General features: G+C 39.7%; 1 protein-coding gene across 9 annotated transcripts in view; it reads left to right on the top strand.

Annotated features, from left to right (window-relative positions):
• Nucleotides 1–23490, top strand: part of LOC102212695 (protein tyrosine phosphatase receptor type M) — a 162202-nt gene that overhangs the window by 74200 nt on the left and 64512 nt on the right. For all 9 annotated transcript variants that reach the window (XM_013909825.1, XM_013909826.1, XM_005729068.1 and 6 more), the window contains exons 8-11: nt 10854–11162; nt 13465–13574; nt 19457–19658; nt 20594–20696. In XM_013909825.1, the coding sequence (XP_013765279.1) occupies nt 10854–11162; nt 13465–13574; nt 19457–19658; nt 20594–20696 (724 nt within the window). The remainder of the gene's footprint in view (nt 1–10853; nt 11163–13464; nt 13575–19456; nt 19659–20593; nt 20697–23490) is intronic.

Genomic DNA, 23490 nt, shown 5'->3' with positions numbered 1-23490 from the left:
CTTGCTACCTCCCATTTGGTCACAACTCGTATCACGTTTTAAAACAACAACTGGTTTCTGTTTAAAAACTACAGACAGCAGCAGAGGAGGCTGTGTTCTTCATATACTGCAGCACCGCTGATTACAGTACATGCATTGACAAAGCTGGTTTAAGTCTTTATAGGGGACTCACCACAACACTTATTTAGAGCTAAAGCGTCATTGGAGGGTATTAAAAGAAATTTGGGACTTTTAAGTTTTTCATTTTTGTTACAAATCAGGGTCATTGAAGTTACCATATATTTTACCATAAAGTTAGATGCCATGTCACTTTTTGTGTTGCAACCTTCACCGATTCTCCAACCTCATGGAGAGGGGAGGGGGGCCAGTTAGGATGTCTCACTAAATATGGTTTCTTACCCAGTAATGGATTAACATACTTGAGGCATACTTTTGGACCATAGATGTTAAGAGAACTGTTGTGACAAAGACAATGGTACGATGGGATGCATGCAAATCCACATCAGAACAAGAGCAGGTGCTGGATTGAAAGCATGTAAATGGGAAAGAAAAAAAGAAGAAATCTAGTGCTTACACACTGTGGGGCTTCAGGTATAAGCTCTTGGTGTCACACACAAAAGTTCATTATGGCTGAATTTGTATTCTGCTAATAAAAAGACAGTGTTAGGGCAATGTACAGTGAACAAATTATTCCAAATAGGATGACTTAAATAATGAAAGAACTTTTTGATCCTTTTTGAAGAATACTACTGCTATATTGACCTTGAAAAGTCTGTGAATCACACAAACTCTGAAAAATAAATGGATGTTATGCAGTTGGTTTCTGTAGGTTCCGCTCACAAAAAAGTACAACTTTCCTGTCACCATCATCCCTTTAAAACCTTACAAAGTAATGAGTAATGGTATGACTGATTTAGGTTAATGTTATTCCCTTTTCTACCATTGTTCAACTGTCAAAAAAAAGGCTTTGAAAAGTGCAATCTACACTGTATAAAACGGCCCCTTTTTTTTAATCCAATGTATACTTAATATGTCAAGAAACCATTTATTTTGATAGACAAGAAGATTTGATGACCTGACCTGGGGATAGTTGGACTCAGGACCAGTTATATAAAGTAATTGCAAGCATTTACTACTTCTTAGAAGATGTATTGGTTTTGTAGAAATCTGTCTGGCTCTAAGAAATTCTGAGGTTAAAATTCAGCAGTGCTACAAAATAAGATTCACTAATATTCCAATAGGAAGCACTGGGTGGTCAAAGCTTTGGTGGCAATAAGTGGTCCACTAAATGTAGGGTTGGTAGCTTAATACCCATCCCTTCCATGTGCCAAAGGGTAGACACTGAACAAACTGAAGGACCTTTTGTGGCAGCGTTCATGACATTAGTCTTCGGTATGTATGTGAAGGAATGTGTGTGTGTGGGGGGAAAAACAGTGCATTTCTCTATGGGCACATTGAAGATTTATATAAATTGTGACAATTTACTGTTGACCTTAGCTTAAAGAAGTGTTACAGCCTTGGATCTTCACTTAAACTGCATATTCAAAAAATAAGAGTCAGAGCAGAAAGGCTTCTGAATAGCTTTTATAAAAGCTTAAGGACACACAGAATAGGTGACATGACTTGGTTTCTCTCTCTCTGCCGTGAAAAAGTATTTTCCCAATCCCTAATTTCTTCTACTTTCTTCTTCTACTTTTTTTTTGCATATTTGTCACATTTAAATATCTCAGATAATCAAGCTTATTAACCCCAGTAACTATAAAATTCATTGTTTTTAAAAAACAATTGCCCCCTTAACTACTCAAATGCTGCCTCCTCAACCTGCCCACTGTTCAGTTAATGTTTTACAGTAACATATTTATTTATTCAAGCTATGAAAAACAGGACACACTGGATTCGGTGCAAGCATTTTATTCATTGTGATGTACCAACATTTTGAGCCATTCATTGCCGCTGTGTAACCCAAGTGTGCTTGAACTTTAGAAAATTGCCTAAATTACTCTTTCAGGATCTTCTTGTAAGGAGTAGAATTCATGGTTCCATAAAGTAACGGCAGGTCGTCCAGGTCCCGAAGCAGCAAACCAACCCCAGACCATCACACTACCACCACCATCTTCGAGTGTTGACATGTTCTTTTATGAAGTGCCATGTTGGTTTCATGCCAGGTGTAATGTGATGCAAACCCTCCAAAAGTTCAGCTTGTCTCGTTAGTCTACAGAATATTTTCAAAAGTCTTCATGATCATCAAGACATTTTTTTTTGTTTTGTTTTTTTTGTTTTTTTACAAATGTGGGGCGACCCTTTGTGTTTCTTTTGGTCAGCAGTGATTTCCCCCAGGACCCCTCTGTTTTTGTTAAGGCTTTTTATTGTTGAATTGTGAACACTGACCTTAACTAATACAAGTGAGGCCGGCAGTTCTTTCGATGTTTTTTGGGGGTTCTTTTGTGACCTCGTGGATGGATTGTTGATTACTCTTCAAATAATTTTGGTAGGCCGACCACTCACTGGGAAGGTTCACCACAGTTCCAAGTTTTCTTGATTTTCTTTTTTATTCTTTTTCTTTTCCTAGATAATAGCTCTCACTGTGGTTCACTGGAGTCCCAGGGCCTTTGTAATGGCTGTGTAACTCTTTCCAGACTCATAGTTAATGATAGATAGTTAGTCCAGACCGATAGATTCATTTCTCTTCTGTTCTTGAGTTTCTTTAGATCGTGACATGATCTGTTGCTTTTTGAGATTTTAGTCTACTTGACTTTGTCACTCAGGTTCTATTTAACTATTGATTCAACAGATCTGGCCATAACCAGGCCTCGGTGTGGCTAATGAAATTGAACTCAGCTTTCCAAAACTGTGATTAATCACACTTATCTATGATTTACCATGGGGGCAATTACCCTTTCACACAGGTCCAAGATGGTTTGGAAATAAAATAAATAAAACCATCATTGAAAAACTGCATTTTGTATTGACAAAGGTTATCTCTGAATAACATAGAATTTTGATAAATATACAGAAAACTAAGAAATCAGGATTATATTTTTTTCACAGCACCATCTATTTAAACGCCTTACGTTAAGATAAAGGTTAATATAAATTCAACTGAATGAACAAACCCTTCTCAGAAAAATGTTTGTAGTTTTCCAAATTAGAGGATATTATTGCTGTAGAGCGAAGCATGTTGACTTCATCGTTTTTTGTCATTTGCAGTGACACTTAACTGAATCGGTATACTATATTCTGCCTCGCCAATTCTTGTCTAACCAAACATTTTGTCAACAAAGGGAGAGTGATGATCTGTCAGATGTAACTGCTATTTTTCCCGTCAGAAGCTTTATGCATGTCTACAGGGCAATTTTCCTCGGTGAGATCTATCCCTTCATGATGGTTGCTTTTTAGCTAAGGTTGAGATTAAGCAGATTTGTCTCTCGCAGCCCGAAAGGAAAGGAAAGGAATTGTTTGCCAGGCGTGTGTCTAATTAACACTATTGTTGCCTTGAGCCATGAATAGAAAGTCACTTCACCTTACTATCTCGGATAACACTGGTCCAGTTTGTCACCCACAATAGCGGCCAGTCATGTGACCTATAGGGTTTATATATTGCCTATTGCAAGGCGAATGAAAAGCCTTAGTTTGAGGCCCATTGAATTTGTGTCCTTTTGTCAGTCAGAGAAAACAGGGTAGATTGAGTTTGGGGTGTGCAGGAAGGTTATAGGAGGACCACAATAAAAGTCTTTTTATCACAGGCAGTTGGAAGTAGAATGGTGAATTGTGCTCTATGATATTGGTGCTGCAAAAGGTAAATTGTGTTCCTCTCAAGGACACATCTTCAAACAACTGCTGTGGGAAAGGAACGAGTGTGCGAAAGATTTGCATTTATAGCCAGTTCATTATTATTATTCTTATTGTTACCATTTCCCTCGCCTTCATCACTCCATCCATCTATTCTCGACAGGGAAGAATTGAAAGTCCTGAGAACAGATGTGTATAAATGATACTGTGGTGATATCCACATAAACCCGGTCTCTTTCTAGTCCAGAGCTGCTTCTTCAGCTCCTCGTAAACAATTATCTTCGAGGTTGTTAGTAACCTCTACTCTTGAGCCTCAGGAGGATGATAAATAGCGGTAGTTTAGTCAGGCTCGGCAGGAAGATTTTACGTTTTTTTTTTTTTTTCTCTGCGGTTTTTAAATTTGAACTGAAATGCTTCTCAAGGTCTTTAAATGTTTCTATTCTCCCTGATTAATTATTCATGATCTATCTGCTGTAATTTTTGTCACAGATTTTCTCCATCCTTTTGCTGAATTATAGATGTCCCATTCCCCTTCCTAGGCATCCAACAAGCACTCACTCAGTCTGGTTGTATAACTCTAACTGAAGAACATTTCTGCGTCTACTCCTCAACTAAAGGACATGAATGTCAGAAGGGTTGCGATTTATTCCCTCTATTCCCCCACCTAGATAGCTAGATCTTGGATCTCATATCTCCTAAGTGGGTGGCTCAGAAAACACAGCAACCATTTCACAAAGTCAAGCGCTTCACTTTGATTTACACTGTGGGTAACACCCTGAGTTGAATACGACACATGTGGGTTTTTAGCGACAAATGACAGTGGCACAAGGGCCATCTGGGTAGTACTGAAGTTGAAGAATCACCTTGGTAACCTCCCACTGCTCCTGTAGAGATTGCGTCCCCATTGGTAAATGAGGGCTTGTGTTCTTCCCATTTGTAAGCCCTATCCGCAGCCATTTCCCGAGGAACCTGAACACAAAAGACAAAGTCTGCTCTGACAGGAGAGATGGGTGTGTGGGCATGTATGTGTTAAGACGGATGAGGGAAGAGGGGGTCATTCTGCCTGTCACCCTGACCCCAATCACTGCACAGCATATTGGTGGAAACAAAATGAAAGATTGATTTAACCAGTTCCTCCTCAGCTGCCTCTGCTCGTTCCATCAACTGGCTGCCCATTTGTTTTCATCCGGTTTGTAGACTTGCACTTTATTTCACCTCATGACACACACTTGCCAGGTTTGTTCTTTTAATTTACAGTCAATGTATAATAACTGCAGGCTTCATTTGAGCTTTTTGGGGGGTTTTAAACTACTGCACTGACCAAATGTTACAACACATGATGGTAGTAAATAACTTGTATTGATTCCATGGAAATAGACTTTTTTTTTTTTCTTCCATGCATAAGATTTCTCTTGTCTGTTGATTTGTGTATATAAAAATTGGCCTTTTTTGTTATCATTGTTTGATTATTATAATTATTATTATAATATAAAAGCATTTTCACAGACTTAGTCGTTGACTGCTTATTGGCTAAAGCTTGCAAGTATGGTATACTTATGTTTTAAACATAATTCTATAGTGTGAACTGGTATTATATTAAAATAGTGTTTATGAATTAAACTACATTAACAATAGTTGCATTGGCTTTTAATGTACTATGTTGTTTTCCCCCCCCTGATATAAACCAGAACTGAGACTCTTATATCAATGCATGAACTTAAATGCGGCTTCAGAGGATTTTTATATCTGGAACAATTAAATGATATTCATCCCCACCCTCTGGCTTCCAGTCAGGTCGTGTAGAATATTGTATCCATTAAGTGTAGTAATAAACAGCTTTCCATTGTGTCAGACGACATGTCTTCAGCATGTCAGCATAATCCAAAAACTGAATATTTAGTTTGACATTTCCACACAAAATCAGTATTTCTTAGTTTTCTCTTTTCAAGCCGTTGAGCTTATTGGCATTTTGAGGCCAGCATACAGTAGCGTGGTTGTTTACAAAAACAGGAAAGGACTAGATATGCCTTGACAGTCATGAATCTTGTCATACATCATCTGTGTTGGTAGAGAATGTCTTACTTTCACCGTCCCCTTCTCTTTAGTTCTGTGAAAAGGAAAGCATTCGCCCATTCATCTCCACCCCTACAGCTTCAGGGGGTTCATCAGACAAGGTGGCAGCCTGGCCTGGTCCGGCGCCCGGGCTCATTCGGTGGTTTCAATTTGATCCAGAGCACTGTAGGCCCCTCCGCCCCTCACACTCGCCCATCATGGCAGTCTCATTTATCACTGGGCCTATAAAGAAGGACTTGATAGAGTGAGGAGCGACCACCACCATTCAATAAATCCTTGTGATTATCCACGCCTCCAAGGTGTCTGAGCTGTGTGTGTGTGTGTGTGTGTGTGTGTGTGTGTGTGTCCTGAGCATGTAAGCATTTGTCTCTGACTAATGCTTGTATTGGATCACAAGATGTCCATGTACAGTGCCTTTTAAAGTGCCATCAGTTATAATATGTGTACACACGTCAGTTCTGAGGCCTAATTTTACTTGTTGCATTTGATGGCAACAAAGACCTTGACATTTCCACCCCTTCTCTGTCTTAGCTTGCTTTCTCCAGTCCCCTCACCCACCTATCTACCCACACACCGACTCCCTCCATCTCTTCCCACACGCATGCACATACACACACAGAGTCAAACAGTCGTTCTGTTCCTCCAGAGGATTGCATAGAGAAGCACTCTAGGAGGGTGATGGAGCTTTGATTGTCGGTTATCAAAAGCTATCATTACTGCTTGCTTCTGTCGGATATGAAAATGATTTCCTAAGTGTAAAACCCATGTCATTACCTCAATGGTCATAGTGCTATCAGTGAGATGTAATAGAAAGAGGCAAACAAATGTGCTTGTTTCCCAGCCCACCCAGCTCAAACACAACAGAAAGAATAACAAATCAAAATAGAGAGAGATAAGTGACGGCAATACCAGGCCTGACTGCCTAGAACGGAACACGGGATTTAATCTTACCGTCATCAAGTTGTTATGGTACCGTCTCCAACAGCTGTACTTTCTTGTGACAAGCTCCGGTTGACATGCTCCGCGAAGGAATCAGACCATCTACGGGCCATCCTGTGAAAGTCAAAGCACTCCCCTCCTCTTCCTCAGCCTGATGAGACGGTGAACAGGCAAGGGAGCCACATTGACTTGCTGGGGGTTTCTAATCACTGGGGAAACAGGCTTTTCTCTCGCCCCCCCCCCCTTCTGGGTCTGTTTGCTGAGCAGGTAGATGGAAGTCTAAGCCAGCATCAGGCTTTTCTTCTCTTAATCGATGTGGATCTGATAAAGATCCCGGCTTTCCGAATGGCTCGTATGCTGCGAAGCCTGAGGAAAATCTGATAAGTAAATCGCTCTTCTGTACATATAGCCAGAAAGATGCTGAGAAACCAGACGTGTGCTGCTGTGCACGCATATGGAAACTCTTTTACACTCATAAGATGGTAAGCACACAAGAGTACACACATGGTCCCCTTTATACAGCCACACACGCCCGCACACACACACATTCATCTAGTAGTAAAGTGGCTGTGCTCCAGACATGCCCAATTTGTTTCCTTTCATCCAGGACTAATGTCTTGCTCTTCCCAGGGGCTAAGTGCACCATTTGAAGCCCCCTCTAGGACAGCCAGTTGCAACATGCGGTTATTTGTTGTTGTTGTTGTTGTTTTTATAATTTTTTTTTATTTAATGTTTGGCAAAATCATGTTATCGCATGAGCTGCAGTAGCATGTACGCAGGGCCCAATCAAATTAGCAAGACGCAATAATGTGCTGATAATTTCTAAAAACATTATTTAAATGTCAGACTGTAATGACAAAAAATCACTAATAGTTCTATGTAAATGTCAAGTTCAAATTATTCAATTACATCGGTGAGTGTGGGGCAGGTGATAATTTGTCCACCGCTTGGAATACCAATCTGGCTCTCACTGGAGCACATTCTGAGTGCCCTGGCATAAGATAGACCTCAGTAATTTCCTGCTCCAAGGGATGCTTTCATAGCCATTATTATAACTCTATTCCACTAGAAATATCTGCCATACTGGAGAGATATTGGAGTCATATTTTTAGTACTTTCACCCCAATGTCGCCCTGAGACTGTGATAGCTTGAGAGCATTGTGGGGAGGAAAAAAATGGTATGGATTTTCAGAGCTAGCCCTATTATTCCTTGTTGTTGTTTCTGTTTGTGCTCTTGATACTGAGCCTCTTACTGTTCAGTCAATAAAACTAAACTTGCAGCCACAGTAAACTGGGGTAATAGGCTCATCTCATCAGTTGTCATTCACGGGCCTGTGGGCCCATTTGAGAATGGCTGCATGGTCTTCATCTATTCATGAAGGGACTTATAAAGGATATCAGCCATTCAGCCTGACCTGTTCATTTCAGATTAAGTGAGGGAGGAGGATGCACGGCGTTTTTTTTTCCTTTTCCTCTTTCTTCAAAGTCATCTATGACCGGGCTCTAAAACGGATAAGGCACCTTGTTGTTCATGCAAGCAATGAAGTCATTCTGAATCATGGGTTACAAGTTCTGCCACAGATCCTCTCGTTTTACTGCCTCCCTCAGACAGCTGGCATTTGCACTACAGGGAGCCAGTGGGGCAACAAACAATTAGCCTTTTCTCTACAAAACACCAGGCAGAGGCTATAGAATAATTATAAAAGCTGCTTCCAAACGGCCGATGTTCTTTTGTGTATCTTTCCTGCGACTTGTACACCTAAAAATAAAAAGAATACGTCTAATAATCCTACCCCCAGTAAAACAAATAGACACAAATAAATTAATGTCCCTTCTTCGTGGGGCTACGGCTGTTTCTCAGCACAGTTATATTTTCCACAAGTGCTTCCCATCCTGGCAGCTCTCCATTGGCCCGAATTAGGGTGCAGTGGACATTATCTATGATGTTCCACAAAGATGGGAGTGTGACATTCTCCTTGAACGCTCCAGAAATGAGACTAACTCTCAGTCGCTTGTGCGCGTCTGTTTGAGATTCACACTTTGGTGCATTTGTAACTCTGAGAGCATCTGGTTTAATTTGATTTCTGTGCCTGGCCACCCTGCAATTCTCTGTGCTTTTAGTGTAACCGTTGCCTACAGAGTGCGGCCAACAGATAGTTCCGCAAATAAAGGGGTTTAAACTTCTATTTTCTGGATGGCTCTCCCAACACTGCAATCGAGTGAAGAAGCCTATTTCTCATTGCCAGTTGCTCCCAGTTTTTCCTTAGAATCTTTTTTTTTTTGTTATTTTTTTTTGTTTTTTTGTCTGTCTGTTTGTTTGTTTTTGGAGGGTGTGATTACATTTTCTTAAGTATCACACCACTTTTTATATTATTACTGCATTTTACTCTGCAGAGTAAGACATTCGCTGCAGAGTAAAATTCAGGCTAAGAAATGATAAAACACAAGTAAACCAACACCAGATAGCTCTATATTCTCTCAACTGCTTGTTAAGTCACGATTAAAGCTGTTGGATACTTGTGCTGAATGAGGAATTTTAGTGGAATGTTTACTTTTATTTGAACTATAGTAGCAAATCTGTCTTGAATATATCATAGATGCCATTTTTTTCCCTTTTGGAAGGAGATTATGCCTTTTTGTGAGGCATCACATTTGTAGCCTTTTGTATTTCATGTACTATATACTGCACATTGACATCCCTTTCCCAATCTGCCTTCAACTGCTCTTCCTCTGTCTCCTTCAGGCTCTTCTAATGCTATTTCATCCTGTCTGTAAAAGTGCAGGAGAAATCACATCCGTTGTTTCTCCTCGTGAAATCGGCAGGCGTTCGATCTTTCATTCATCAAGGAGCCCTTTTTCCACTTGTACAGGCCTGAGTTTTCACATGTCATGACCTAATTTTTTTTTGAAACCGTTCATTTCTACCTTGTAGATTTTCTATAGCGCTACTCAAACTCCTGCAAGATCATTTGAAAGGATTCTCGATAAACCTTGAACATTTTATCGCAGTAGTAATACGCTGGATAGCGGAAGATAACAAAAAGAAACGTCTGTGATCATAATGCCAACAGTGTTTGTTGGTTTCTTGCTTGTTTGTTCTGTCTTTTATACAATCTGTAAAAATGAACACCGTGCTCTAGCCTGAGTCCAGTCTCCCTTCACACATCTCTAGAATGTTAAACATGGCTGCCGTGGCCGCCTCTGAATTGCTGGACTGTGTCTCCTGGGGAACGGGGAAATTGAGCTCTGGCTCTTCCTAATAGGTGGTAAAGTGTTAAGTTCCAGAGAAATGGACTGCGAATTTAACCTGGAATGGAAATTGATCCCATTACCTTGTGCTTGGGCTGCTTTCCTCCCGTAGGAAAGGAGGGAGAGAGGGAGTGCAAGAGGGGAAAATAGGTGGGGAAAGGAGAAAGAGAGAGAAGGAAGGAGAGAGAAAATGGATAAAGTGGAAGAGAAAAGGCAAGGAGACAGTGTATGTGATTAGAGGTGATAGGATAGCGGTGGGGGTTGTGTCCTGCCTGGATTGACAGGTTGGCTGACTCTGTATCAGTGTGGTGCTAATAGCTGACCGCCACTGGGCGAGATGGAAAATAGAGTAGAAAAGGTGGAGGACAAGGCAGAAGAAGCAGAGGAATGGCACGCTCTGAAGGGATGATACACCACCTGCTGAGGGTTTCCAGCGACAGACCTGTGCTGTCTTGGTGCCTTTAGTTGCTGTGAGCCCAAGTTAGCAACGGTAATGGGATTTGGCAATGCTCAGTATCAGTCTGTGCCTTTGAAATTTTGAAATATTTTCTGGAAATATGAACTATAAACAGAAAAAAGTGGTATTTTAATATGAATGAAAGTGTTATGAAAAATCTACTACTGGATTTAAAAAAAAATAATAATAATAATTTTGGCCCAAAGGAAAAGGAGCTTTCTCTAACCCACGTAAACCTCAGTAATTTTGATTTTATTGCATCTGGCCTGAAACACCTGGCATTTAATATGACCCAATTGATTATCTTGATGTAAGTTCACACTTCCTTCTCTTTCGATTTCGCCAGAGCCTATGCACGGCCCACGGAGGCTGGAAGTGGTGGACATCCAGTCCAAACAGGTTACAGTGCGCTGGGAACCTCTGGGCTATAACGTGACCCGCTGCCACAGCTATAACCTTACCGTCCAGTACCGGTACAGAGTAGCCGGCAAGGAGGAGACGCGTGAGGAAGTGTGTTATGACACTCAGAGTCGCGATCCTCAGCACACTATCCACAATCTCTCTCCATTCACCAACCTCAGCGTCAAGCTAGTGCTGCGCAACCCGGAGGGTGTCAAGGAGAGCACAGAGCTGGAGGTTCAGACCGATGAGGATGGTAAGTAACATCAATAGTCCATTTTTTTTTTTTTCTTAGCTCAACTATAAAGCCTTACAGGGCAGGAAAAAAAAGATTTACTTTTAGATGATATTTGCATTCTAAAACTCACTGAAACCCAGACATTGCAGACATTTCTGTGTTTGTCAATGTCTATTCCAAAATGAAAGTTGTGGAAATTATGCCGACATCAGTTCAAGATACTTCAACATCATCTAGACATATTTAATTTACTTTTTAACTTCAGAGAGACAAATATTTTCTATTAATGCTTAATAATTTATAATAAAACGAAATGCAGTTTAAACATTCTCAACAGTGGAGGAAAAAAATAACCGTGCACCTCAATTCTGACTCATACTTGTGAGTTCAAGCTTCCCCATTTCTTATCCTACTGAGCTAAACACCAGTTCCATCACTGGATTTGTGATACTGACATTGGGGGTAGAGACGTGGCATTTGTTACAGTCCGATGTGTTAAATTCACTATGCAACAAATGAGACACAATTTAGTTGCTCATAGGCCACAACAAAGAATGGAGACATGCCAGCAACTGAACAGGGATTACCAGGGGTTTATTATAATAATCATGATTTGTGTAAGTCCATGTCAGTGGTGTAAAGTGGTGCATGGGTCAATTGGCAAAAAAACAATTAAGACAGTAACTCAAAAGAAGAGATGAAGCAAGGCCTCAGAAGGTGGGGTTTAAATAGCCCTGCAGAACACTGGCCAGTTTTTCTGTCATCAAATCACATCACAGAGAGACCACAAAGCACACAGGAAACCTCACACTGAGGTCACCTTGGGTCGTAACAGTGTGTATAAATGTAAATAGCTTAAAAGTCTTATTTCCTTAAGAAATAGGCTCTAAGATAGTAGGCTGTGTATGTGGAGGTGTTGTGTCGCCACCTGTTCACAGACATGTACTAACTATATTAGATGTCATTGTTTCAAAAAAAAACAACCCCCCCCAAAGACTTGCATTTAATTTCTTCTTTCAATAATCTGATCTTTACTTCTCAAAATGATGGATCTGACTGAATTTACTACTGGATTCTACTGTAGAAAATTCAGTCAGTGTATATGTATGTATATGGCACGCTAACACACTTTCTCTTAACATTTAATAAAAGAAAATGTGTCTTCAACAGCTGAACAACTTGCTTTTGTTATTACAGTTTTGATGTTTCGATCTTTAGGATGTGTAGGTTCTCATCTCATCACAGTCACAAACAAAGTCTGGGATATTCCAAATATTTTTCAGGAGAGCACAGAAGTCAGACAGTAAGCCTCTGTGTCGGATAGTTGTTTCACCTCCTTGAAAGATGAAAGATCTTCTGTGTTGCCTCAGCAGACACAGGAAATGAACTCTACAGAAGTCTCAAGGAACCCCGGCCGCCAGATAACAGGCTCAGCTGTAGAAAAGAGTCATGTCTGGCTCAGATATCTCTGGTTGGAAACTTGAAAGTGGCAACTGTTTCTCAGTATCTGACTGATATGTGTTTCTGTATGTGTATCTGTGTGCTTAGGGTCCCATGGGAGAAAGTGTACAGGCAGGGTGTAGCTCTAGTTGTGTTCAAGATAAATCTTTAAACCAAAAAAAAAGTACATCTCCACATCAGTCTCTTTCGCTTAAAGAATGAAAGCAATTCACATGAGGGGTTAAAGGACTAGATCTCTTTGGCAGTATCTCAGTACAAGTAAACATTGCAGTAAGATTAACATTCCTGCTGTTCCTGTGGGTTTACAACTTCATCTTTTCTATCCATTTCTATCTGTAAGAAAGTGTTCAGGTTTGCTGTAAAACATGTATAACAGTGTCTTGAGTAACACTGACTTCAAATAATCTTGCAAATTCCAGTTTAAAAAATTGCATTTGATGTTGGCTTTCTCACATTTTTAGCGCGCATCCTTGAAAAGCCTTTTTTGGTATGCACATTAGTTTAAGGTGCTTTGCTTAGTAAATCATAGTGGAAAGGGCTACAGCTGCTTTCATCAACTTTTATTGGCAATAATTTAACTTAAGAAAGGTGAAAAGTGTCAAATATGTGGCAAGAAAATTCTTCTGAGAAAACTTTTTAGAAACTTGTTTCAGTCCTTGAAGATTTCAACTCAGCTACAGTTTTTGGAAAGCAGTCAATCAATTTCAGTATTTTAAAAAAAGAAATTAAAAAACAGGTCAGTTAAAAGCTAATCCGTAGAATAAGGTAAAAAACTATTAAAATAATAATTGAAAAACAAAACTAAAGTAAACTACTGCTTAATTCGGTAGTTATTACCACATGTACGCATTTCCCACAGTGCCTGGGGCGGTTCCTCTGGAGTCCATTCAGGGCAGTGCCTACGAGGAGAAGATCATCCTGAAGTGGAGAGAACCGGCGCAGACTTACGGGATCATCACTCAGTATGAGGTACTAACACAGTCGCTAGCAACGTGCTTAAGAAACTATCCACGCTTTCGAACAGTAAACAGACTCCTTTGATTTAGCTCATGGCTTTTTGCCTTTTGCCTTGAACACATTTAATTATTATTATTATTATTACTATTATTATTATTATTATTAGACCACACCTAATGTAGGGTTATGCCAAGGACGCCTTAAATGAACAATATTGCTATTTACCTGAATCATTTTTAAAATTGATTTAGGCAAATTATTTAATGTAAATGTATTTTAATGCCAAAAACCTAACTGTTCTCCATGAATTTTCAAATTTACTGTTTCACACAAAAGTGGAAAAACCAGTAAAGCACATTATTAATTTTTGATTAAGATGCCAAATTGTTGTTTTCAGTTGCATTTCAATTGTTTACTTGCTTACCTGAACAGACAATTTTGTTTCAGTGGTAGAACATTACGCTCAATTAATTTCTGAAGTCCAGTGTGCCGGCTCAAACACGGCTGTAAAAACACGGAGTCAGTTAGTAATGGTGTAATTTTTAGTTTTAGGATTCATAATATTTATTCTCTTGTTTTTATCACGGGTGGTCTAATAAATTTGTTAAGCACTGCAAAGTTTAATGTTTTCAAATCATGCGAATTAACTCCAGCCCTACTGATACAATGGGGAAGAAAATAATGTATTCATTGGATTAACATAATTATAAAGTGAGCAAACTGGGCTGACAGCAAAATTCAGCAGGTTGGTTATTGGTTTAGTTATAATATTAGTGTTCACTGATGTTCTCTTTGTTAAGCTTTCGCCCCGAGGATGGATTTTTATAACTTTGATTATCCCTTGTCCTTTGCCTGAGCAAAAGATATTAGTTTAAAATTTTTGTTGTCCAATTGGCTGCCTAGTTTTACAAATTAGTGCTAATGATGATTCGTGGCAGCCTCGAGTATAGAGTGCTTTGTTTTTTGCACGAGTCGGGTACTGGTAAATGTCAAATATCAGTAAGTCAGCGTTGTTATTGTGAGTGTCTTATTCTGATGATGTTAGCACTGATGTGCTTTGGTTCAGCCTCACAAAGCTGCTATTTACGCATTAAACTATTAGTCTTTTTATGCTCTTAATTAATACAGAATCATCACAATTGGCTCTTTCAGTACCTACTTAATGTGAACTTATGCCTCGGTAATCTACTTGATGTTTCAGGTCTGTGTTTTGAGGTCATTAAAGTGCAATCATCTTGACTATGCACTGCAGTAAAACAGGTTATAATTAGATCAACCATATTAGCTCTTAGTTATAGCCTACTTGTGGAGCAGGTTAAACCCAAAGCACTATGGAAGATTTACTTTGTTCAGAGTTTTCATAATAATCTTGCTTTAAACAGGCTTTTTTAAATGTAGCGCAGTCCAAATGTGGTCAACTGTACATCTAAACTGCAAGCTTCTATCATCTTCTGTTCTTTAACACATGAATGACCTCTAAAGAATTTTAGATTCATGAACAACCCACATGCATCACAAATCAGCTCTGAGTTGTTGTTGACATTAGACTCCACCGAGCTCCTGTATGCGCTGTCCAGGAGCTTCATAGTCTTGAATAATACAGTCTCCAGACACACTCGCACTATATGTACGCATTGATCTTAACCAGCTTAAGGTGGAAGTAATCATCCAGCCTTTCCCACAGATTGATCTTTCTCTGTTGATTTTCCTTCCTGTCCTCGCTTGCACACACTTGGTATTTTGACTAGGTTATCGAGCATCGACAGAAACGTTCCTCACTCACGGAAAGCCGATTGAATAATCCAAATAGAGTTGCTGCATATGTTGCTCCATTTATTGCCATACAATAAGACGACTGAAATGTAAAATACATTTCCCCTCAACAGCACAGGGACATCTGAATCAAAGCGGAGAGATCTAAAGTGAGAAGCATAACAAGACCTTGTTTATTCAAGTGTGTTTAGTGGAGTGTTATGTCTCGCACACGGCTGCATGGCACTAAGAGATGTCAGCTGAGAGCAGGAAAACAATGTCCATAGAAATGGTGGGTTTCCAGTACACTTAATTGCCTTTAGAGCATCATGTTTTAGTTGTTTATCTTTTTAAAAATTTTATAATACAGGTAAAAGCATTTAGAGCCAATAGCACGGCTGCAACGCCACTTTGTCAGGTTCTCATTTATATTGAGGCGAATGCATTTCAGTTTATGAACCCACTCCATCAATTACATGCTGCAGCTATTATTTCTGTCTTTAAAGCCTTAACAGCATTGTAATGTGCCTAGTAAAAGGAAAGCAATAAGTCACTGACATCCTGCCATTTCCAGGTTTTAATATACATTAAAGCATTATAGATTTTCTAACCTCACCTTGAATCACTTTTATCAGCTTTTATTTTAGAAGAAAATGGAATTTAATGTAATTTTCGACATAGATCACCAAATCTTGGGGCTTTTAACTTGGTATTGGTCGTGAAATATTGTAGAGAGCAGCCACATGATGTAGTTTGAGCAAAGTACTTGGTGACAGTGGGGAGGAAAACCTCCCATTTAATAGTTAGAAAGCTGCAGTAGAGCCAGGCTCAGGGAGCATGACCATCTGACTCAACTAAATGTCAGATAGTCATGTTCCTCTCTCCTCTTATTCAACTTGTTAAAATAAGAGGAGAGATGAAGGGGGAAAAACGTTAAGCACTGAAAAACAGACTTTATGCACTGTTCAGGTTGGGGAGTAACCACAGATTAGAAACACGGTGCTGATGAGGCAGAAATGTGTGCAGAACGGAGAAATGGAGGAAGCAGAAAGGAAGAGGTACAAACTGTGGGGGAGAGAGAAGACACAAAGTTAATGACATGCAATAGTGGCAATATAAATGCAAGGAGAGTGACAGAGAGGAAAGGTGCTCGGTGTAAAGGGAAGTCCCACTGCAACTTAGGCCTATACCAGCATAACCAAGTGATGGTTCAGGGTCACTTGGGCTGGTCCTGACTATGAGCTTATCAAATTCATCGGTGTCGAAAGAGGAAAAAAAAAAAATTAAGCCCCAATTTAAAAACGAGGGAGTGTCTGCCTCCTAAACCTCAACTGAGAAGAGCTCCATAAATAAAGACTCTGCCTCCCATTTTACTACAGGAAACACTAGAAACCACAAATGCATCTGTACTCTGAGAGCCAAGTACTTTAATGGTATTTGTGGCATTTAAAATAAAAATTTTTTTTAAGGATTCAGTATTTTAAAACTCACATGGAGAAATGGAGAAAGGAAATCCAGTAAACAAAATGGCACGGGTCCACACTGGAAAATTGCAAAAGGAGAAACCAGCGATGATGAAGAGAAACACAGGACACATGAGATCGCCTGAAAATCCCACAGGCTAACCATACATTTGAGGGCTTTACTACAAAGCAGCATTCAGATCTTAGCCGGGCAGCTTTTCTAGGTTGATTTTAACCTGGATTTCACATTTTTTCAGAGGTGATTTTAATTCACTGAGGTACATCGCCATAGTAACAAACTCTAGACCTACGTTCAAGATTAGAGAACAGGATGTTAAAAAGAACAGTCTACAAAGAATATAGATACGTATAAATGAATTGACGTTTTGTTGGGTGATAAGAGAACAATTTCTTTGTTCTTTGTCAAATGTGTCACTCTGCTGTCTGCAGACCTGTCCGTGTTTGTGACTGGCCCTATGCAACCAATGTGACCACTAACATGGGAACCCTCATAGCTACATTTGAAAACCCGGCGTTGACTTGACTGAGTTGATGTATGTGACCACTGATGTTTGGCTAAGTGAAGCCAGATAAGAAAAAGGATGGATATGTTGAGCTTGCTTCATAGTACTGTGCCCTCGGTGAAGAAGGATCATAACGTGCAGATGAAAATTAGATAAGAGGGTAGGAAGAGGACAAAAACGCAAAAAGCTACATGAGATAATCTTCAAAATCAGTCAGAAATTTTGGAATTAGAAATAATGACACAATAATGACACAGGTGGTGGTAGCAAAACAAGAAATGGAAGGAAAAAGAAACGAAAAAAGAAGGATCATAACAAAGACTATGATAGCACTGTTCTGTTAAGATGTAAAGAGGCTTGATCGTTTAGGGCCCCATAAGTGAGGAGTAGGATTTAAATGTATTACATTCTCTGGCCTTCCCAAAGATCCAGTGTAGGGTTTAATATTCACATCACTTCATTTAAAAAGGGATGACAGACAAGTAAAACCTAGAAAGCCGCCGACTCGCTCCAGGTGTCTCCCCTCATCCCACATCCCAGTCTGGTTTTAGAAAAGTAACCCTGAATCTATTCTGCCTGTGTTCTCCAGAAGTTGCTTCTTATAAGTCAAGACCTTGCTTTGATTTGACATTATCAAAGAACTCAAAGTGAAATATATCTAACAAGGCTTGATATCAAAGAGACTTCAGCCCCATTCCTTTTTTGACCAGTGCTCCGTGAATGCTATTTTATTGACATCTTTTCTGACAGACATGAGCCAACATTTACTGAAAGATATACGGCAGATTTTCTTTTAATTTCAATTCAGCGGCCAATCGTGGCAACACGAACTATTACAAAAATACACTGCATTGTACTAAAGTGTTTTTCTAATACATATTTGACTTATTGTCAGTTAAAACTCAACTGATTTTTAAGTGTTTTTTTCACAAACAAAATTAAACGAATAGAATTTATGTTCCATTGTTATTTTTGCTTTTTTTCAGAGGTGCTATAGGCATGTCTGTTTGTCTTTATACGGTCATTTACCTCTGTCAGACACATCTAAACCAGTGGGGTCAGAAAATCGGGATATATATGGTCAAATGGGCCAGTTAATCTTCTTGGATAAGTTCTATTATTTGTTTTCCGTGAGTTATGTTATGGTTTTAAAAGCCTGCCCATATTCCCAGTGTTGACAAGTCATTCCAAATTCCTCTCCTGTAAAGTTATGATATAGGATTTGGCATCACAAGCTCATTTTGGAGACAAAGACTAAATGAGAAAGCCTAGAAGCATTTCAAAACTTGATGGACACAAATTATGCAGCACTCCAAACTCCCTTTGTGTTCCTTAATTGGAATTATAATGGAGGTTTTCCTTTACGAGCAGAGGCATTTTCTTAAAGTGGAACTTTACAGTTATTCAAAATGGATATTAGCAAAAACACTCACCTTAATGCTTCCCTCCAGAGCTCCCTGCTTTCATTAATGGAGAAGGAATACATTAAGTATATTTTCTCCCTCCTTGAAACCACAAGCTTGCATCAGCTTTGCCTTAAAAATATGTACCTATGCTTTTACAGACAATACTAACCCATATAATGAGACAGCGTGTCTCCACAGACCTTTTGTACTTCCCTAATTTTGGAAATAAGCATAAAACCTTGTTGACAAGTCAGAAGCTCATGCACAAAGCAAGACCTTTCAAAAAATTGCTTGAAGCACTGGCTTTAGAATTAAATCCAAATTCCACAAAGCTTTTTTTGCATTACATGTGCAAATCATTTCGTCTGTTTCACTGGTGGAAGGCAGCATCCATTTGTATTTGGTGAAATGATTGCATTAGTTACTGTACGGGTATTCCTAAATAGGGTGGTAACTCAGGGTCACGCAAGTGAGGAAACGCAGCATGAGACTTTTAAAAAATGCTTCTTGGCATTTTAGACTTGCAGAAGGGAAAAAGACTGGAAAAGTATGATAACACACACACCGCGACTGGGATGCAAAACCGCAAAACGGTAAGGACGTGTACATGATTTAGCTTGGTGAGTCGCTTAAATGCCTAAAACGCAAAATGCGTTTGTGGTATGAATACCAATCTTATTCATGATAAACAGTGCTGAATGCGGAGTACCAGAGGCCACGGTGAGAATGTAAATTTTCTTCCTTCCTAGATTTCCTACAAAGCGGTGAGCTCCTTTGACCCTGAACTGGACCTCTCCAACCAGAGTGGGAAGGTTGTGAAGCTGGGTAACGAGACCACCCACATGTTCACAGGCCTTTACCCGGGATCTACGTATTCCTTCACCCTGCGCGCTAGCACAGCCAAGGGCTATGGCCCCCCTGTCATCACCCAGTTCACCACCAAGATTTCAGGTCAGTGGGGTCAACAGCAAGACCTGTTACAGTGTGGACGATGCCAAACGAGCAGTGTACTGCTTATTGCTTCCAGAGGTCTTATGTCAAAATGTGTGAAAGCAAAATGTTATTTCCTTTCACTCAAACAAACTTGGATTGTTGTGTACTTTGCATGTACTCTTATATTTTGTAGTTCTTTTTTTTGTTCTAATTTTTGAAAACTGATGCTTTTTTAATGTTTCATTTTGCAAATTGCCTAATTTAATAATTTATTTTCAAAAGCAAGCAAAATGCTGACAATTGCAAAAGCAGCATCTGATATAATGTAAATGTATATAAGCCAAGCTGATATAAAAACAGTCCCTACAGACGTTAATGGTTGACTGTTTAAAATTACCGTTGTATGATATTGAAATAAAATGTTGCAAACATATTAAAACAGTTAAAAATGTAACACAACCTCATATACAGTATAATTGCTGTTATGCATGAAGGTACCGCGTGTATGAGGTTGTGTCATTCAGTGTGTCACAGGGTCAACTTCGCGCTCGGTGGTTTATTGCCAGGCTCGTGAAAGAAATGGATGCCTTTTAGTCAGGAGATTGATGGGAAACTGAGGTGCTAATCTACTTCTAAGTCAGGACTATAAATTTTATTGTGTGGGTGCATAAGGTGAATGTGTTCACAATCTCTGGGGATGGATTATAGGACTTTATATTGTATATTCGTTGGTAAAAAATTGAACATTATACAAAATGGTTTTACATTGTGGTTTCAAAATGACTACATTATCTTGCATTTTATAGCCATGTAAAGCTAAATTTGTTACAGTTATACATTTATGTTGAATTTGTAGCAGGATTTATGCCTGATGAATGCATCTCCTATTATAATATTATATTGCATATTATATTATAAACTAAAACAAAACTTCTGCTTGGTTTCCTCTTTAGCTCCATCCATGCCAGCATATGACCAGGAGACCTCTCTGAACCAGACAGACAGCACAGTCACTGTGCTGCTTAAACCCGCACAGAGCAGAGGTGCCCCAGTCAGGTAGGCTCTCACAATAACACCCACAAGCACACAGTCAAAAAAAAGAAGACAAAATGGCATATTAAAATATCATCAACAGCAAATAGCTATCAAAGAGCCTGTATTTATCAATGCCTCATCATGAAGGAAAGTTGCCAGGGAAATTCAGTACCTTACTTCATGTATCTGAGTTTGTTTGTTTGTGGATTTTGATCCTGTGAAAGAGAAGCACAGCCTTTGAAGATCAGAACAAAGCTGGGGTAGCCGAGCCTAGCTTCAGGATCTCTTCCCTTTGCACTTGTTTTATGTACCAGACTGCCCACCCGGAGTCATCACAGGCTTCCGGGGAAATGTAGGATTTTTGCCTGCTTGATGCAGCATTTATTAGTCATTGTTAAAGAAACGGTACAGTTGTTTTGTTCAAATGCCAAAAAGTCATGATTAGGGTTTATGCAGGCCGCTGCAGGGTTCTGGCAGGAGTTCATCTCGCTTGTTCTTCTGTTATTTTCCAATTGTATTTGTTTGGTTGTATTAGTGTACCTCAGCTCTGGAAGCCGGGACAATCAATTAGCCTGGCTAAGTGCAAAATTAAAAAATAATCTCCCCATTGGCAGGAACAAGATATTAAATGTTAATTATTGAGCTTTGGATTCCAGGCAGGTGGATGTAGCTTTGCCTTAAACAGATGGGTGCAGTATTGGTCTTTCCATCTATCTGCTGAGCTCCTTCTTTAAATAGTTAGTACTGGCCAACTGTGTTGGGGGTGCACAGAATAATAAAACATCTGACTAGCAATGCCCAGGTAAGTTGCTTTGCCAGGCAGTACATCAAACACAACTGAACAGTGGGAAGCCAGAACAGGTTCTGTAAGAACAGGGGTAGGTTTGGGGTTGCTCACTGGATGCACGCACTGTCATGCACCCTTTAGAAGTATGTGGTGAATTAACATTCCAAGTTTTCCAAAGGAAGAACCTATTTTTTATTTTTATTTTTTTTTAGCACTGATTTATATTCTTGGCCAGTAACATATTGTGATTCCAGCCACCAGGACTGAGAGGAGTGAGTGGGAATGAACACTCGGGCTTGCTGTAAAACTCAATTTTACACCATCAACTCATCTGATTCCTTTAAAGATTACAGCCAGGAGATCTTTAGTCAGGCTTGTCAGCTCATGTTTTGCCGTATGTGCAGCTGCCCAGATTAATGCCCCAGCGCCAAACAGAGGGGCCTGAGCAAGAATGACAGAGTGATCACTTTTTAATTTTCTCCCAGGTACACTTCAGAAGGCCTTATGCAGGCTGCCATTCTTTCAGCTGAGTAATTACAAACCCCTAATTATAATTAACAGTGTGTTGTGAATTGGAGCTTCCATTCATTAGCATGCTGGACTCCTCTTTTTGTTTCCCGTTGGAAGGCATGTGCACCTCAGGAAAAGATGAAATGGATTGGGCTTTGGAGATAGCGACTTTAGTTTGAGACCCGTTCTGTTCTGAGCCACAACTGTGCAGTAATGCTTTAAAACTCGCACATTCAGTGCTTGTTAATTATTAAATACAGAGAAAATAGCGTGTTTTGATAGAGACGCTTAGTTTTAAGGATTATATATGTTTAATGAGTCTCAAGACAATCCATTAAAAAAATTCATCAGTAGGGTTCAGTACATGGCACAAATACACCTCAAAACTAATTGAGGAATCCTTTGATCACAGCAAAGCCTCTTCATGTCTAAACTTTAGAGGTTTTCAGGTACACGCTTCTATTCCCGCTTTCTCACTTCTCTTTAATCTCACAGGACGTAAAGGCCAGTGCACTGCCTGTTCTGCCTTCATGTGTGCGTCCAGTGCTTCGATAAATAAGAAATGCAAAAGAAAAGAGATGGTGTAGGTTAGCAAACAGGGGAGATTATGATGCCGGTCCAAGACAAGATACTGGCAGGCTTTTGAAGGTGTTTTCCACCCCCAGCTCAAGTGACACACGATGCCTTTGAAATTTTAAGGTGACTTTAAAGTAGCTTCCATTCAGAGGAGTTGAGTTAGGCGGTCTTTTGGGATCTCCTGTCTGGACAGTAATGATAAATGTACTCATATGAGTCTCCCAGACTGAAAAAATAACAACCTCTCTAATCTCTTTTGGGTTAGAAGGGTGAGACGGCTGAGATGCGATTTAAAGTTAAGGTTCGTCGAAAGCTGCAAATATGTCCAAGCACCTGGAGAAACTGGAAGAATGGCCTGAAGTCATAAACTTCTGAACTTGGCTGATCCAGTCAGTCTGAGAGATTCTGTTAATCAAGGAGTTAAATTTCACACTATAGTTACTTATTTTTGCACTACTGCTCATGTTGCAGGAGTAGCCATCTTTTCTAGAGTAGTGGGTGGCTCATTTTGAAATTGAACACTTTATGAAATCAGTTTTAAAGCCCCTGTGAAATAAGGATTTGACAAGGGAGAACACTGATCCACAGCACTACAGAGCAAAGCAGCACGGGGCTTGATTTGATAACGCAATCTTGCATGCTGATTGAGTTTAGGAGGTAATAGAGCTCCCGACATTTGAGTTTCTAACAGCAGATGTTTTGCTGTAATACAGGAAGGGGGAGCGCTCTGGAAGATCACACGATAGGTTAAAAAGGAAGGCATAACAGACGACAAATGTCCATTTCACTTCAGCATCCTGCAGTCATGCTGACGTCAAATCATATTTCAGATGGATCTGGGCAGACGTTGTCACTGCTGAGGGAGGCAGTCGATTTTTCATTTGTGTAATTGCTAATCGGTATAACATTTCCAACTTGGAATTTGCTTCTAATCTCTGGGGA

Source organism: Pundamilia nyererei, unplaced genomic scaffold (assembly GCF_000239375.1).
Source record: "Pundamilia nyererei isolate P.nyererei 1_Seehausen unplaced genomic scaffold, PunNye1.0 scaffold00031, whole genome shotgun sequence".
NCBI classification, from domain to species: Eukaryota; Metazoa; Chordata; class Actinopteri; order Cichliformes; family Cichlidae; genus Pundamilia; species Pundamilia nyererei.
The sequence above is the reverse complement of the archived record's forward strand: the minus strand, read 5'-3'. Positions and strand labels throughout refer to the sequence as shown.